This window comes from Corapipo altera, unplaced genomic scaffold, assembly GCF_003945725.1.
Source record: "Corapipo altera isolate COAL_440 unplaced genomic scaffold, ASM394572v1 62, whole genome shotgun sequence".
Lineage (NCBI taxonomy): Eukaryota > Metazoa > Chordata > Aves > Passeriformes > Pipridae > Corapipo > Corapipo altera.
The window spans coordinates 11301786-11319535 of NW_020884894.1; the positions used below are offsets into that span (position 1 = coordinate 11301786).

The window sequence follows — 17750 nt, forward strand, 5'->3', positions numbered from 1 at the left end:
TGAGCTTTGTGCCACATGAGCACGGAAAGCCCCAAAGAGTGATAATTGTCAAATAATTGCTAAACTTCTGCACGTAAAAAGAGCTGCCTTCTGCTGACCCACTACTGAGGTTAGATCTCGTCCTTTCATATCCACCAGTGAATGAAAGGTTTCACTCCAGCTGATATGCCATGCCCACCCCAGTCTTTTTATATCACTGCCTTAGGTCATTTTGAGTACAGGAATGTGAGCCATCATCTAGAGCCACTCCTCAGACCACTGACTTGCTAGTTAATTTTATCTCTAGTCATGCCTGAACAATCTCTTGATAACATAACAGGGATTTTTTCCTTATTTAAACAAGAGCTGCAATGAAACAAAGTAGACAAGAGTTAGGCACAAAAGTAACAACATTAAATGGAAGATAAGAGAACATGCAAAGCCAACTCTACAATGACACTAAAGCATAAAATTCCAAATTCCCCATTCATTTCTGGAGCGATATGGAGAACAATCAATCTTGTGATCTTTCCAAAAACTTCAAGGGAACAGTATGTTTACACAACTGCAGCTTTCAGATAGCATAGGATGGAGGATCTCAAATTTATGAGAAGGGTGTGTTTGGCTTTCTGTAAGAGGGAGAAGAGCCAAATTCTGCCTCAAAGTCCCATGATTTCCATGTTATCTCTTAACCCTGTTTGCTAACTGCCTGCTCCAGGGATTTCTCTCTTACAAAGTTCAAGACCCAGCTGGGCTCTGGTTTCTCTGGCTGCAAATGACAACATCCCTCTCAAGTTCTCCATCTCTTAACAAATTTTTGAGGTCTAATAAAAAACCCTTTGAGCAGACAGTTCCTAGCTCAGGAACGGCTCCTCAAACTAACTGCCAGTTTGAATCCTGAAAAGCTCCGGGGCAAAGGATCCATTCAGCCAGCCCATTAACCACTAAATCATTTCAGTGGGAGTTGCTGAGGGTTTACAGTTTTCACCAAGACCTACAACTTGGGGCTGGTGGGTGGTTTTAAGTTAGTGTGACCTGATGTCTGTTAATACAGAGGATACTACTTGGGATTCCCTTAAGGAAACTCCCAGGCTCCTGACTTTGTTTTTCCAAGGCTCATGCTGCTTCTCAGACCCCTTTGCCACCGAAGTGTAGGAAGAGGGCAAGGCTCCCAGAGGCACAGCATCGGTGCATGTGCCAGGCTGCTAAAGCCTTCCAGTGCACAACCCTTCCATCCAGGTCAGAGCAGGCTGTCCGGGTGCTTTTCCATTGATGCAATCAGTGCTGCTACAGAGGGGAGACCAGAAGCTGCAACGGGTTGAATACAGACAGGAATAAAAGCCACCTGTCTGACAGACTTGGCAGTTCTCACCAAAGACTTCAAGGAATCCATGAAACAAGGCTGAAGGAGACAGTGTTGCAGGCTGTTTGCTGAAGGGTTACCTTTCTTAAGCTCGGTCATGCATTCGTTATCCATTTCACACACCGGGATGCATTAACTATCAACATCCAGTAGTCTTACTAATTAGCTCAATCAGAAAAGGCTAAACATATCCCAACTTCCTCAACATGAGCTAATTTAAAGACAGTACTTTATCCCTTCAGGGTAAGGCTGCCTGCCTGACATTTCTATTTAATATTAATTTTGAGTCCACTGACATTCGTTCATAGTATTCCAAAGAAAACCAAGGTTCTGAGATAACATGAGAGGTGGTCTTTATAGAGGTCTCTTTAAGAACATACATGCTCCAGCAAGTATTTACAAGAACTCTTTCCTCTTCCAGAAAACCACACACTTCTGCCTTGTCATACACTTACACCAAAGATTATTCCAGAAACTCATGTTCTCTCCTACTATCTGCTCCCTCAAGCCCACTTATTCCTCTGCACCTCCCACTGAAATTCACAATTAAGGCTTCTGGAAGTGCTTAAGTCTTCAGCTTTAATTTACAGACCACAGCCAAATATTATAAAGCCCTGGTGAACCAGAAGTCTACAAAGCAAGTGACTCCAGTTGTTTTGATTATATGCAGAAGATTTAAAATATATATAAGAGCAGGGTTTTTTTTTAAAAAAAAAAAAACAATCTGCAAGCACTTTGAGGTCTCCTGGGTATTGATCAAGAAGTTAATAGAGTAATTAGCCAGGGTTCATTAAAACATGTTTCCATTAGCCTCCCTAGATATCTAATCTGAATTCATTTATACAGCCATGTGCCACAGGTGCAAATTTTAACCCCCTTAAGCCCAGTTACCTATAATATGGTACATCTTTTCCCATCAAGGCTTCACCAAGTCTTTGCTCTATTTCTATTACATAGAACCAAAATATCTCCTGACTTTAGTACTAAGCTCTTCCCACAAGGTCTTGACTTGCAACTTCAGCCACCCAAGTTTTATCTGGATGAGCTGACACTGTCCAAGTCTCCCCAAGGATGAGCATATCTGGAACAGGGACCACTGAAACACATAAAGCCACTTGCTGGAACCACCTTCCATTTTCCCTGCACAAGAACTGCTGCGTGTCTTGTTCAGCCGCCCCGGCCACAGGAGCCTTTAGCAGTGAAGCAGAAAACTGTTAGAAACTTATTACTCACAGATTTAATTTGCTTCTGTGAGTCAAATCAGTGCTCACTTCAGCAGATGGCCAGACCTCCAACTCTTCCCCATCCCCGTGGTTTGTCAGCAGCATGCAGTGCACAGTCACGAGACCAGGCCTCAGTTTCCCTTCCCTAGGGATGGATGCTCCTGTTACATGTTCTTTTAGAGCATCTTTCTCCATCCCATCACCTCTGAGACTGAGAGCTGAGCACCTGAAGCAGCCTGACCTAACCAGCAAGCCATCACACTTCAGCCTCTCCTGAAAACACTCCTCCTAGGACTGTCACAAAGCGTGACAGAATAGAGGAGACATGGCTTTCCCAGGAATGCTCTCTTGAAGCACTCTGCAGAGTTTTTAACACATCACAAAGACAGCATGAAAAGTGGGACAAGAGCTACATATCAAGGGCTGGCTGAGGCATGCAAACCTCCAGGGAATGCTGACCTTAGAAACAAGTAAAAGTGAGAAAAACCTCCAGGAAATGTTCATTAGAAGCTTTTAATCACCTTCCCCTGACACAGGATAAACAAAATGCTTGGTTCAGAAAGGAAAAGCCTAAAATATACACACAATTAGCCCATACTATTACTGGCATTACTGAATGCCACAGTGTCCAGTGTTAAAGAGGACAAACTAAATTTTCTATCAGCTGAAACACTCGTTTATCCACTCCTTCCCCAAACCAGCCAAATACATCCCTGAGACCATCCATTCTCCAAAAACAAGCACTAAAATGGAGAAAAGCTCTGTGACCAAACAGACTTGCCTCATTTCTTTCTCAAACAACTGCAGTAAGATCTCAGGGTGCAAGAGTTGCATCCAGTACTTGAGCTCTGTACCGAACATGCACTGCTTTATGTAGAGAAATCCTCCCAGGAGAAGAGCTGACCACCTCACCCAGAAACTGCTGTCTTGGAACATTTCTGGATGAGTGACCAGACAGGTCGGCTTATTCCCTAAACAAACAAAAAGGAGACTGTTAATAAAGATATCCAAGCTAAAGCTGTTTCTCCTTATGGGAACAGAGAAATCCCACATCTTGACGTGGCAATTTAGCTGGAACTGTTGACACATCTCTAAAATATATTCCCCACCTGCCACAGAACTTGTTACTCAGTTGGATGGGCCAACACGGCCCTTTGAGCCATTCTGCAGACAGAGCCACTGCCCCTGCTATCTGCTAGAGTATTGCCTCAAATTTACAGCATAAATCACTCTGAAACACCCACCCAAATCACCATTCAGGACACTGATTCCTCAACAACATGTAAATAGTCAAACAGCATAAATTATGTCAACTGGGGAGTCTTTTTTTTAAACAAACAAACCAACCAAAAAACCCCAAACAAACAGATTACTCACAACTTGTTTAACAGCTTGGAGAAATAACAAAAAAAAAAAACACAACTCAGGTTCACTGTGACATTCTGTAAAAATTTAAACACCTTATAAAAATTGGGACCCCATTATAATAAGTACTCAACCATGGCACACATGCATAAGAGACACACATCATTTCAGTTCTGCACTCAATTTATTTAAGCTTGGACAAGCCTGACACATGCCAAGATTTAAAACTATTAAGCTTAATTTAACATTTAAAACCCACACACTCTACCCAAGCAAGCAGGCTCTGAACACAAAGCAAGCCTGAGGGGCTGGAAGCACAGCCCCCCTGCTCCCTTCACCCTAAACCATTTGATATGATGTTATGTCATGTTATTAAAACACAAGTGTGACTGACAGGCCTCCCTCTCCCCTCCTCCAGCAGCTCTCCAGGGAGCAAGGGTTATTTTGGTAACTTTATCTGTTGTTTTCCTCGGTAAGCACTCCCTTCTGGAGAGAGAGTTTCATTGATAAAACTACCCAAAAGCACCCACAGACTTCCAGCCAGGGGAGCAGTGCAGTACTCCCCAAGTCACGGGTGGTGTCCATCACACACACACCTCAGGCAGATCCACAGACTGCTGCAGGTTACAGGGGACTTCACAAACATATGTCAGAAACTCAGCAAGACACGTTGGCTAGAGAATCTGAGGACAAGCTGCCCCTGTCCCTTTCCTCCTCCACAGCTGCTCCCAGGGTGTATGTCACATTAAAAGGAGGAGCTGCAGCTTTCTGGAAAGAAGAATGCCTAGTCAAATCCCAAATATTCCCCAGGCACGTGAATATCAAATCTAAGAACAAATACACTCCTCAGGTCAGTAACATTCTACTCCAGATCACACTTCTCTTTGATGAGAGCCTCAGGCATTTTGGTACAGAAATAGCATATTGCTACTCTTGACTTTGAGACTAAAACATGTTGCAGATTTGCTCTAGAAGAAGGATGAAGCAGCATTTCAATCCCACAATGTTTTTAAGACTCAGAGATGCTGCAGGCAAAAGAAATTCTTCCATATTTTCACAAAGCACTTTCCATGGATTAAAGCTAGGAACAGACTGTAAGAAAGGATGTGTAACACCAAGTGTACTGTTATCTCTTTATACAGCAAGTCTTGCCAGTACATGTTAAACACGTTCATGTCTTTTATTTCTAAGGAAGAACAAACACAGAAGAACAGAATCATTCAGGTGAGAGACTAATTAAAAATAAACCCCACAATCTGTTCATGATTAAGAAGAGATGCTACCCATTCCCAGGACTGCAGGGGCAAAGCTCAACTGTTATGGAACATGTCATGGTGAAAAGTAAAAAAAAAACCCAACCAAACCTCACCTCTGCTCCCGGCACAGAGCCAGACTCGCTGCCTGCCCACGCTGTCAGCCCGTACACTACTCTGCTGCTGCCAAGTCCTGTAGCTGAGGAAACCAAAGCAGAATTATTTTAACCAGCAGCTCCCAAAGTAATGCAGGATCCTAACACAGGGTCTCATCCAGGCAATGGGATGACTCCACAGGAAGGATAACTGATGTGGAAGGAGTTTTCCTCCCCTCTCACCAGGGCTGTAGCAGTCCTCAGAGCAAAGTGCAAGATGTGCTTTACTAAGGTGGCCACTAACAACTATGGCTACCTGGGACACCAGGACTGAAAGGATTCCTACACCTTCCAAGTCACTGTTATTCCAGAAGACTCACCTGATCTTGTACCTCTTCCAGGGAAAGGCAGCATCTTTCCACTGTTATTTTGCATCCAACCAAAAACACTGGAACTTCCAGATAAATACTTCCATGGTCAAAATTCCAGCAATATGCCACGAGATCCAAACAATTGTAATCAAAACCTCTTATTTGTTTGTCTGTGAAATGAATCATTCTTTCCAGCTACTGTATTCACCGTCATCAGGCCAATTCTGTGATTTTATCAGCATCATGGAATGTTACAGTCTGTTTCTATGAAACTAAGTACTTTCCACACAAGAACAAGCTAGAATAACAGCCCCTGTACCTCGCTCTGGAGAGTCTCAATTAAGATGATTTAGCCAGCATAGCTCAGGATTGACATTTGAATAATAAGGGATATGAAAAATTCCATGCAAAATCAAAAAACAACGAAACAAGATGAGTGTCCACCTTGGCTACTAATGATGGCTACAGAGCCAGATGCTCAACACAAGCCTTCTGCTCTAGTATCCCCAGGAGAGAAGAGAAGGAAGAGTCCCAGCTGGGAAACAGTGACTAAGAGTGACTGGATCCTATCAGCTCCTGCACATGAGCTTCTAGAAGCACAGAGCAGAGTAACCCTGGTACTGTTATCCTTCCTTCCCTTTGTTTCCAGGTGGTTTCATGACTGGGGACACAGCTGTGCTGTTCAGCTGTCCACCCTTCCCAATCTCCTCCTATAAAGATGATCATTCCTAAGGACCCATGTGGCTCCCCTCTCCAAACAGCTTCAGATCCACCAGTGGACACAGCAGGAGGCTCATTGCTGAAGTCCTGGATTCATGTCTGAAGTGCTACCAAGGGACTGAACCCCAAAAGAGGGTAAAACAAAGAGCAATGAGCTCCATAACTGTGGGAGTGAACAGCACTGAACTACTCATACTGCCCAAGTTTTACTCACACACAGTGTTTTGACAGCTCTGAAACACTATTTTAGATACCCTTCAAAAATAATCTCTTGATTTGTTTTATGGCTTTTTATGCTACAAAAAGTGTGAAATATACAAACAAAGAACTTAGAAAACTATGCCAAAGCCCTAAAGGGCTGTTCAGGAGTACTTTCAGCAACATGGTTCCCAAAGTAGTGGATTGTAGTATTAGCCAGTCATTGGTTTCTGAGAACAAAAGTTCAGTTCAGAAAGACTCTTCTAGCCCAACTAAGATCAGAACAATCACAGTTTATGAAATAATAATCTTGCCTTAAAAGCTGAGACAAAGATTTGAAGATATACAAAGGTTCTCCAACATTTTAATGCCTATCAGGCTATAAGTTACTCTTCTACTTTCTCTTAATATCTTCCTTTTTTAACATTCTTGCTTGAATGGCTCCACATGATGTTCACAGAGGGGCTTTCTTCTTTAAGCTAAAACTTTAATCTCCTTAACAGGACCCTAATTTCAAATCTGTGGTTCCACTAAGCAATGCAGAAGTGACTACAGTCAGAAATCAAACTCCATCTCTCAACAGACAAACAATCACTTTAAGATGGCAACAGCATGCTGCACTGTTATTTAAAGTTATTTAAAGTTATTCATGATGCACAGCTCTAAACCACAGGCAGGCTTTGCCTGTTCCATCTGTCCTGTGTCAATCCAGACACCACACTGGATCAGACAGCTGTGCTGGACCAACAACCAGCAGGTAAAGTGACTGGAGCACTGATTCTTATCTTCTAATTGTACAACAGACAAGACCAAGTTGAATACTCCTCCCCAACATCACACAGCCTACCTGAACTCCCCAGCATTCTTAGAAAGTCTTCAGAAAATGCCTTTTGCAAGTATTGTAAGTTGGAGATACTGTGAACCATAGTGAGTAAAACAGGCATTAGAGGACAGCACTTATTAAATAATCTTGGAGGGCATCAGAAAGTCATGATGGGTTTCACCAAAATGCCTCAAGGGAGGAAAGTATTTGGGGAAATTACTTTGGGAAGAGCTGACATACAAAGAGAAGAATTTAAATTCCATCAGCACTCTCCCTAGCAGAACAAGTTTAGACTATGGTTTTATACAAGAGGATGCTGGAAGAGTACACAAATGCCTGGAGGAGGGGAGGGAAACCAAAAACCCTGTAGTTAGTGGTTTGCTGTATGCCTTTCTCCTTTGTGTAGGCCTTACCTGTGAGCTGCTCATGGAAAGGAAGCCAACATAGCCTCAGAGCACGTGAGAGGGGTTTGAAGTGGACAAGCTCAAGCCACACTGCTGAGTGCCTGAGCTGGAACAAACTCTGCCTTATTCCAGGTAAGTCTGTCCTACACACTGCTGCTATTTCTGGAGTCAGAGGTGAGGGTATTATCAGTGATGGTTGACATGTTCAGTGCCTGCTAAAGCACAGACCATGAAGCAAAACAAAGAAACACTGCAACGCTTTGTGTTCTGTGAGGGAAGTGCAGAATCCCAACCTTCTCACAACTACTGCTTTGGACATTTACAGCTAATTAAGGCTATTAACAATCACACTAGAATGAGTGTGCACCTTTGGAGCTGTGAATCAGTGGAGAGAAATGTTCCCTAGGACCACACATTCCCAGGTGAGTTCTAGGGACAGGACAAGCATTCACCACAGCAGTCCCATCACATACTGTGTTTAACACAAATGCAGGGAAAACTTGCACCCCAAACTACTGTTTCAGCCTTTTCTTTTTCGGGCTTTAAAAACCAGTGTTGCTTCACACAGCTAATCAGAAACAAGCGAAAGTGGCTGCTGATCACTGCCTGGAAGCCTTCAGTTAAAAAATAGGTGATGTTACTGCATTCACAAGACCTTTGACTTCTGCTGCAGAGTCAGCTCTGCACTTCAGTAAGTTGAGGCACGTACCCTCAGGAATTTGCATACCTGTGTCACAGGGAGTGATCCAGCACCTCACCCCTCACCCATCTCAAGTGCTGAAGCACCAAAAATACAGTGCCCACAGAAGTTGTGGAAGCCCCATCCCTGGAAGTGTTCAAGCCCAGGCTGGACAAGGCTTGGAGCAACCTGGGATAGTGGAAGGTGTCCCTGCCCATGGCAGGGGTTTGGAATGAGTTGAGCCTTAAGGTCCCTTCCAACCCAAACCCTTCCACGATGCTACAATTCTATGCTGAAAAAAAGCACCCAGGTCACCACAACCTCCCAAGTGAACAGCACTACAAAATGTTTGACAAATAAAACTCGAGTCAACAGTTCTCAGGACCTTGTATCAGTGGAGACGAGATTTTAAGTAGCCTGTCTGAATTTTCCAATAGAAGGATCACATTAATATTGATTTGTTTAAATCACCATGAACACAACTAAAGAACTGCACTCTTATGAACAATTCCCATTGCAAATTATGACAACTGCAGCTTTGCAGTGATTTTACTTGAAAGTGGTCATTTTTCTGATTTTGTGACATACGTAGATAGGCCACAGAGATAGACATAAGCCCAAAAATCAATTTGATAAGGAGAGAGCTTGCTGTAAGCTTCTTCCATATCTCAGTTCAAGTCAGCTGAGAACAGTGTAACAGAAGTTGACTCAGCTCAAATCAAGTCTGGGTTGTCACAGAAAGTCTACAAGCCAAGCAGGTTTGGGTTTGTTGTTTTTTGTTTAATTCCATAAAAACTCTTTTGTAGGGCAATTACTTAGACACTTAGAAGAATGCATGCTCTGCCGAGTTTGTTTTGCAGTTCACTTGGTGCAAAGTATTTTACCCTGCAATAACAGGACAGTCCAGAAGAGAAAGCCTCAATTAGCAAACTACTGAGCATGATGAAGGCTGGTGAGCATCTTATTAAGATTCAAAAGATCTAGACAGCAAACTTGCCACCAGATTAAGCTAGTCATTATTATTTTAACAAAAGAGTACATTTGCCTGATTGATTTTGCATAGCAGGGCTGGAAGAGCCATTTGTTATTAACCCACCCTGTTACATATAAGTAATTAATTACATCAACATAACCAGTTGCATTCTCAAGAAGAGACTCAAAACTCCTGTGACTCAACTAAGGAAACTACAAGAAGTTTTTCACAGAAGAGCACAGAGTTCTACCACTAAGTGCAAAGGAGTAAAATACTTCAGGCATGTAGAGAAACCATGAAAACTCACTACATTAAACACTACCTTTTGGTCACCTCAGCAGTTCTTATGCATTGTTTCAGGTAAAGATGCAAAAAATAACAAATGCAGCAAATAAGCATTCCTGTCCTGCATGAATAATGGTCCTTTGTCCCTGTGGTGTTACCTGGTGAGAAACATTGGTCTTTAGCCACAGCACTGATGATAATAAAGGCATAAGGTATAGCTTAAGTTAAAGGAAAATTGTAGACATTACAAACAAGAAATGCACTGTAATGCAAAACTGTAAAATCTAAGCTGATAAAGCTGCAAGAGCTATGAGATACACCTACCTAAAGAAAAAAAAATAAATAACTCAGACACAGAATCTGCAAAAAGGCAGCACAGAGAAAGAGAATACAGACCCCTCTCTAACTCCTGAAGGAGATTCCTCAGCTGGGAGCTGCAGACACTGAGACACCAGCAGGCCAGGACACAGTTCTTATGAATGTCACCTCTGCTCAGGAGTGGAACAGGATGGGTTCTCATCTCCTGTCTTGATGAAGAGAGGTTGCAATTATGCCACAAGCTGGTGCCCAGGGAAGGCAGGATCTCTGCTCCTCACCTAACATCCTTCCACGGATAAACTGAACATGCAGAAAATCAAGATATTCCATGATGACAGAAAATTATCAGCTAACACAAATGAAAAATTTTAGTTCCATAGCAACCAATTTTACAGATATTAAAACTGAATTAGTCAGAAGATCAAAAAAACCCCATATTTTAAAGCAATATTTAAAATAAAAAGGCAAGTACTTAGACCTTTTATTCATCTAATTCTTTGGGATTTATTATAAGGAAGAATAACTGCAAAGCTTTGGAAAATGCAAGCTTACTTTGGAAAAAAAACCCAGAAAGCAGAATTTATTAAGAAAGTGGTGCTCAGATGCAGGAAAGTTACACTATAAAGAACACCTAGACATTATCTCTACACTAGAAAACAAACACAGCACATAATTTGCCAAGAATAGTCCCTCCTCAGAACATTCCATCCCAACCATGACAACTCAAAGCAGCACTAGAGAGATCACTTTTCTCCCAGCACGAGGGAGGAAAGAGTGCAAGCAGGGAAAACACAACCTGGCTGCATCTGTCTCTACTGTAACAACTGACCAGGTCTTTGCTTTTTAATATATCTCAGCTATTTGGCTCAGTAAATCACCTCCCCCTAACACACCTCTCAGTTCACCCTGAGCCAAGCCCAGGCTGCACAGCCTGCATCAAACCTGACTTCTCCCCTTGTACTTCATTCCTTTCCTCCTTGGTGTGCAGAGCCACAGCAGTGCCAGCTCTCTGGAGGAAGCAGACCTGTAAGATAACCTTCTACTGAGCCAAACATCTCAGGCCAAACTGATACACAACCAGCTTAGCACAAGTGCCAGCCTGCCAGGAGCAGCACAAAATTAAGAAAACCAAACCCACCCCCAAAAAACCCAAGTAATTCTCTCAGACAAGTAGAAGTGCAGCTAAAGATATGAGAAGTAAGAACCTGTGCTCAATGCTCTGGTCACAAGACAGTAAGTCCAGGCCCTGGCATGACAGAGACCATCCTCCCCTCTCTTCAGCTCCCAGGTGGTTTCAGTAGGATGAAAAGAGCACTTGCACATATGGTTGCATCCTGAGATGAAGCCAAAGGCTGGTGCCAAAGTAACCAACCAAAAAACAAATCAGACTTTTAAAGTATATTTAGTATTTTGCTTTAAGACCTAACTACAAAAGCCAGGAGCAAACTGGGCTTACGTTATCCAAACACAAGGGAAAACAAGAACCTCGGGGAAAAAATGCGGCTAATCCCGGTTAAGAAGCCAAGCCTCAGGAGAAAAAGCTTCAGGGACTGTTCCAGCCTTGTCTCCGTTATTTTTTGTTGTTGTTGTTCAGTTTTTTTTCCAAATCTAATCATCTAAATCCCTTTCTCCTAGGTCCAGCCATTCTCTTCCACTCACGTGGATAGTCCATCTTCCATTTTATGAATTTTAGAAGCAGGAGGGACTATCATGACCATTCAAATTAATTAGCATCTACCACGAGCCACTGTGAATTCTTCATTAAATGCAGTTTAAGACAGGACAGTATCTGAAAATGTGTCATTTAAATGCACAGGCTTCAACTCATAGAGTCCAGTTACAGCCCAATAATTAACTCATCTCTTAAAATTGCAACACATTGTTCCTTTAATTTAGCTCAACTACAAGTATGCAGGTAAGAATTCTCCTTTTATTTTTCTTAGGGATGTAAGAGTTCTTAAACTCCTGTGCCCTTTACAGACTTCAAATCATCACCAGGTCAATATCCCTTAGAAGAAAGAGAGAGTAAAGCCCTTGGCAAGGCTTAAGGTACACCTTCCAGGTTTCTGATCATTGCCTTTAAAAAAACCCAACCCTTTGAGTGCTGATATCTGAACCAGATGATAATGCTGTAGGCACTGTAAGAGCATCACTGGAATACTAACTGCCTCCTCCTTTGCAATAGTAATGATCAGAGAACCAGAACAGCCTCCATTCCACAGCTTATCACCCTGAGAAACGGGCAGTTGCCACTTAAAACAGCTCCCCCGAAGGTCAGGCAAAATGCCTGTGGAAAAAAAAACCAACTAACCATAAGTGCTGAAAGAGATGGGCAGCTAGGGCAAGGGTGGCTTCACAATCTGCATTTCCTAAAAACAAGCCCACCCCCACGGTGTGTTTAACCCACAGCCCTCAACCACCTTTTTAGCTCTGGACAGGTAACCAGTCATTTGCTGCCACAAATGACACATCTCAAAAAGGGTACTTTAAATGCCACCTGGGCACGGCTGGGAGAGATGGGAACAACATGAATATGTGCTCAAATACGGGATAATGTCACATGTGAGGCAAAACAAAAGCTTTGATCTTAAACTCAGTAAATTAAGGAGATACAAGAGGAAAAATAAAATAAAAATAAATTAAGCTACTGCGACAGATCACACTCATCTACCTCAAGGCAAGCAAAAAGCTTTAGGGAAGCCTTTGCATTTCCAATCCATTTACCAAAAAAGTAGAAACACTACAGGACCAGGACAGAGACTAAGCACACACAACTTTTCCTACAGTTACAGTATTAGCAAAAGAGATAAAGACTCCAAGCATGTGTTGCTGTCTGGTTCCTGTTTTCCACCTATAACTTTAAAATAAGTAATTTCACTGGCACTGTTTTATCAGATCACTTAAGGAGCTCAGGTCCATAAAGAGTGAGGAATAAAAACATTTGAACAGAAGAAACATGACAGTTCTCAGCCCATCAAATGGCACAAACTCCCTAGCCCAGTAAGTCATATCAAATTAATTTTCTGGCCTTTTACGTGGAATAAACATCTGACAAAACAGGAAAAATACTATTCTTGAAATACGCAGCTTTCATAGTAACTTGTCTTGTTCTTAACCCAGTCCTCAACATTAAGAGAACCTTATTCTTTCCAAAAAGCAGAGCATTCAGGCACTGTCTTTCCCACAAAGGTGCTGCCAAAGAAACAGAACCATTCAGGATGGAGAAAGTAGCAGGAAGCCAAGACTTTGATCTCTAATCCCAACTTAACCACGACTGTTTGATCTTAGAAAAAAATATTTAGCCCCTAATGCATTAGCATTATACAGATTAATATAATGCCTGAAACATTACACAATCTTTACAAGTGCAATGCAAGGAAAGCTCAACAATTATGGCATCGAGTTCATTCACCAATTAACCAGCTCCAAGGTAGGTTTTAACAGTGAAATTATGCTCCATTAGTAAACCTGATAAGAGAGCTCCTGCTTAAGATTATTTTCATACCTTCTAATGTTTCCTGCCTCAAATTCAACAACTTTTGCTTCAAATGCAAATCATCATTAATCAAGCAAAAATTGTTACCTAGCAAAAATATTACTATTTCATGGGTTTATTTATACTATAGCCACCATGCAAATCAGTTTAGCAGGCAGCCCACAAAAAAGGGCTTAGGGGCTGCAGCCCATGCTCAGTGAAATGCAAGCTCTGAAGGTTCTCCAGAAACAGGCTCCAAACCAGAATCCTTTCAGAAAGAAGCACTTTGGAACACAGTCTTTAAAAACACAGGTACACACTACCTCATTCTACTCTTTTTATATGATGACAAAGTTATGTGAATATCAATTAAAACCTTGATAACAAAATTTTAAGTCACTCAAAACTGTAATAAATGCACAAGTACTTTTAGCTAGAAGGAAGTTAATTCATCTGCAAAATGCACCAAAACATGTGTTTTATTCTATATTTTGATTATATTCAAAAATGTTTAAGCTGAGTAGCTCTGACCACTACTTCTTCCAATCAAGGAGCATCCTTCCCATCCTTCTACTACAAAAGAAAAGCAGAAAACAATGATTTTCCTCTGATTTCTATCTTTCAAAAAGTTGGACAGCCTGAAATGCAGAAGAGTTCTGCCCCTGTAGAAATGGACTCTGCACTCAGTGGAAAAATCAGTGGTAATAAGTATTTGGTATCAGTGGGGGGGTCTGTTTTTTCTTTTTAAAAGAATTCTAAAAATACACAGTGCTTAAATAACTGTGTTGATAATACTTCAAACTGACATTCTACAAGTAACCTCTCAAAACCAAAACTCAAAAATTTACTGGTTTGGGGGTTGGTTTGGGTGGGTTTTCTTGCTTTGTGCCATTGTTGTTTTGGGCTGGGTTTTGGGTGTGGGTTGGTTTTCGGTTTTTTATTACTGTTTTCTTTATGTCAAACCACTCTTTACTGAACATATGTGTTAAACAGCTTCTCTCAACATTCACTCTGCAAGCTGAGCTCCTATCCCAGTCAACCACAACTCAACACTTCTTTACATTCAAAGAGAACAACCCAGAGAAAGAAAGGGAGGACTTACTCTAAAGACTTCCACACCTAGAAATCAGCAGGGACTGGAACAACATGATCACATTCACACTAACAAAACAAGCACACCTTTTCTTTTTTCTATGCTTTATGGACTCAAAAGGAAGGTTACAAGCAGTTGTTTCCCCAGGTTATTCAGACTTAAAAGTGTCCTAGCTTACATGTATCACACCGTTATCAGTAACACTTCCAGTTTCAAACTGAAAGTTTCACCCCTTTAGAGGAATATTTTTTATGAGAAAAGTAAGACAAACACCTACAGCAGAAAGGCTGCTTCTGTAGCCTACCTGCATCTAAAAATCTTACCTACTACTTGTAGAGAAGTAGTGTCCACACACTGTCCTCACTGATGCTCTCAAGCACAATACTCCCCCAAATCTTCCATCTACTGTAGCCTGACTGTTTTTAAGTGGGCTGTATGACTCAGACTAGATCCATTTTAAAATGTAATTGTCACTTTTCTGGTATCGTCCAAACAAGCAGTCAGATGCTCTAGGGTCAAAATTAAAAGTTATATCAACAACAGTGAAACAGCCAATACGTCACTTGTTTCCTCCACTGTCACCTCCAACACAAAGGAAACATCTGAGACCATATCTGACCCTGCTCCCTATCAGATGAAGTGCTACCTAATGTTTACAACTCATGACTTTTATCCACAGTCTAAATATCAAGAGTTAAACAGTAGGGGTAGGCAGAAGTCAGTTATTTTAATTAATTTCTCAGGGCAGCCCTCTGTGAAGTCCTTTTTGCATCAGGACACAGCCCATCACATCAGTGTTCCAGCAGAACTGCTGAGGGTAAGGCCAGCTGACAGTGCTCTTTGCAGGCTGACACACAAATAAGGACAGGGCTGCAGAGTGGCACCTTCATAGAGAAAACTCGACCCAAAAGAACCCTGAGATGTCCTGGCGATGCCTGGGATGCCACCCAGGAGAAGATCTGCCTTCAGCACTGGGCATCAGGCAGAACTACAGCCAGACAAGACCAACAGCCAGCAAACTACTGACATCGGGCAGGCCTAGGAGTAGGAAAAGGAAAACCACAAGCAGACGTTCAAAAGAGCAGAGTTCTCAGCAGATATGCAGAGCCAGCATGAGGGTTTGCACATGCTGAAAATAAAGCGTGATGCAAAGCCTGCCTTCACCTCCTGAGCCTCCCTGCACAGCCCCGTGCCCCAGCCCTGCACCCACCCCCCTCTGGGCTTTAACTCACAAAAGGGACACAACTATTCCAGCAGAAAGCTGATAAACTAGACCACAAAAAGGTTCACCTTGCTAAAATGGCAGAAGACCAACAAGCACTGGAACTATGAAAAGAGAAGGGAGGGGCTATGCAACTGCAAAGAAAGGAACAACAAGAGCCTGCCTTTTTGGCAGGCTGGCAGCTTGTGAGCAACCGCCTGTGAGAGCAGCTTCCAAGATCCTCTTGGATAGGATGCCTCCCTAAAAGGAGGCCAAAAGGTCCCAGATAGGTGGAAGAAACAGCAAAGGACAAGTTATTCATAAAGCAAATTATCAGAGCGTTTCATAACTGTGATAGAAGCTGCAGCAGGACTCACTTAAAGCATCTACAAATGTCTTAATAAACCGCCCAAAATTAAAACACTAAATTAGATAAAAATCTAAATTAGTCTTGGATTATAAGCCAGAAGCAATCACTGACACTTTCTGGTTCAAGATTCCCCTCGATGAGAGTAACCATTGCCACTGCCATCTGCTGTCTCCATAATAACGGATGAGAAACGAGCCCAGGTTTTTCCTAATCGCATTCCCATTTGGGTAAAAACACCATTAGAACTGACCCAGCCTGACATTCCTGGACTTCACAGCAGAGAAGCCAAGAACTACACAGACCTCAACACCAGAACAGCTCACCAAAAGCACTTCCCCCAAAGGCTGCTTCAAACGGAGCAAGAACCCAGGAATGAATGAAAAGATGGAGCTGGAAGACTCTGAGCTGGCAACTCAGTTTTTTTCCTGAGCTGGACTTAAAACCGCTCACGACAGATGTTTGGGAACAACACATAAACCTCCCCGTGAACTAAGCCGGATCTAAAGACTGGCTTCGAGTTTCATACACGCACAAGCGAGGACTGGAAACCAGCCGCCTCTGCAGCGGAGCTCCACGAGAAGGCAGGAACGCGAACGTGAAAAAAACCCACCTCCTCAGGTCACTGCTGCCACCAGCACGGCGCCTTCGCTCAACTCTACGCGGGCAGGGCTCTGGAAGCGAATAACCCCGGAGGCTCCGGAGGCAGAGCACAAAGCCAGCGCCGGCAGCTCTCCCTGCCCGCCGAGCGCTGCCGGAGCCCCGAGGAGCGGACGAGGAGGGGCCGCTCTCCGCAGCCCTCACCGCCACCCCGCCAGCGGCTGGGGCTCCGCAGCGCAAACCCCGCTTTCTAAAGCACAAGCCCATGAGGGAAGCGCGGCGCGGGCGGCGCGGACCCCGCTCTTTGTTCGCCGCCGCGGGCAGGCCCGGCCCGGCCCCGGGCCCGTCCCTCACCTCGCGAACGTCCTGCAGGCACTCGAGCACGGCGAGGTTGTTGGCCCAGCTGTGCTTGGAGCAGAGCCGCACCACGTCCTCCCGGCACACCGCCTCCTCCGACAGCTTCCACCCGCTGCCCGACCCGCCGCCGCGGGCGCTCCGCGGGACGGCCGCGCCCGGCCCCGCCGGCTGCGCCACTCCGGGCAGGGCACCGGCGGCGCCGGGAGGGCCGGCGGGAGGGCCGGGCGCCGCCGGCCGCGCCGCCAGCGCCAGCAGCAGGAGCAGCGCCGGGCCCGGGCAGCGGCTCCGGACACGTCCGCACGGCGCCATCTTGGATCCGCCACCTCCGGCGTCCGCCCGCCCGCCCCACGGCACGCACGGCGTATGCAAATCAGCGCGTGACGGCGGCGGGACACGCCCCTCTCCTGGCGGAGATGGGGGCGTGGCTTGCGCGGGCCCCGCCCTCCTCCAGCACGCGGCGCGGCCGTTGCCGCCTGAGGGGAGCGAGGCGGCGCCTCGGGAGCAGCGCGCGCTCAACGGCACCAACGGCCCCGCCGCAACCCCTCAGCGGCCCCCGCACCACCTCAGGGGCCCCCTTAGCCCCTCACGGCCCCGCAACCCCTCAGGGG

General features: G+C 44.2%; 2 protein-coding genes across 2 annotated transcripts in view; one reads left to right on the forward strand and one right to left on the reverse strand.

Annotated features, from left to right (window-relative positions):
- Positions 1–17466, reverse strand: part of GLG1 (golgi glycoprotein 1) — a 78022-nt gene extending 60556 nt beyond the window's left edge. Inside the window, exon 1 of the mRNA XM_027646692.1 lies at positions 17140–17466. Coding sequence (XP_027502493.1) covers positions 17140–17451 — 312 coding nt within the window. The 5' untranslated portion in view covers positions 17452–17466. The remainder of the gene's footprint in view (positions 1–17139) is intronic.
- Positions 17467–17750, forward strand: part of LOC113948943 (golgin subfamily A member 6-like protein 22) — a 1812-nt gene continuing 1528 nt past the window's right edge. The window contains exon 1 of the mRNA XM_027646973.1: positions 17467–17712. The gene's annotated coding sequence lies outside the window, so the exon portion shown is untranslated. The remainder of the gene's footprint in view (positions 17713–17750) is intronic.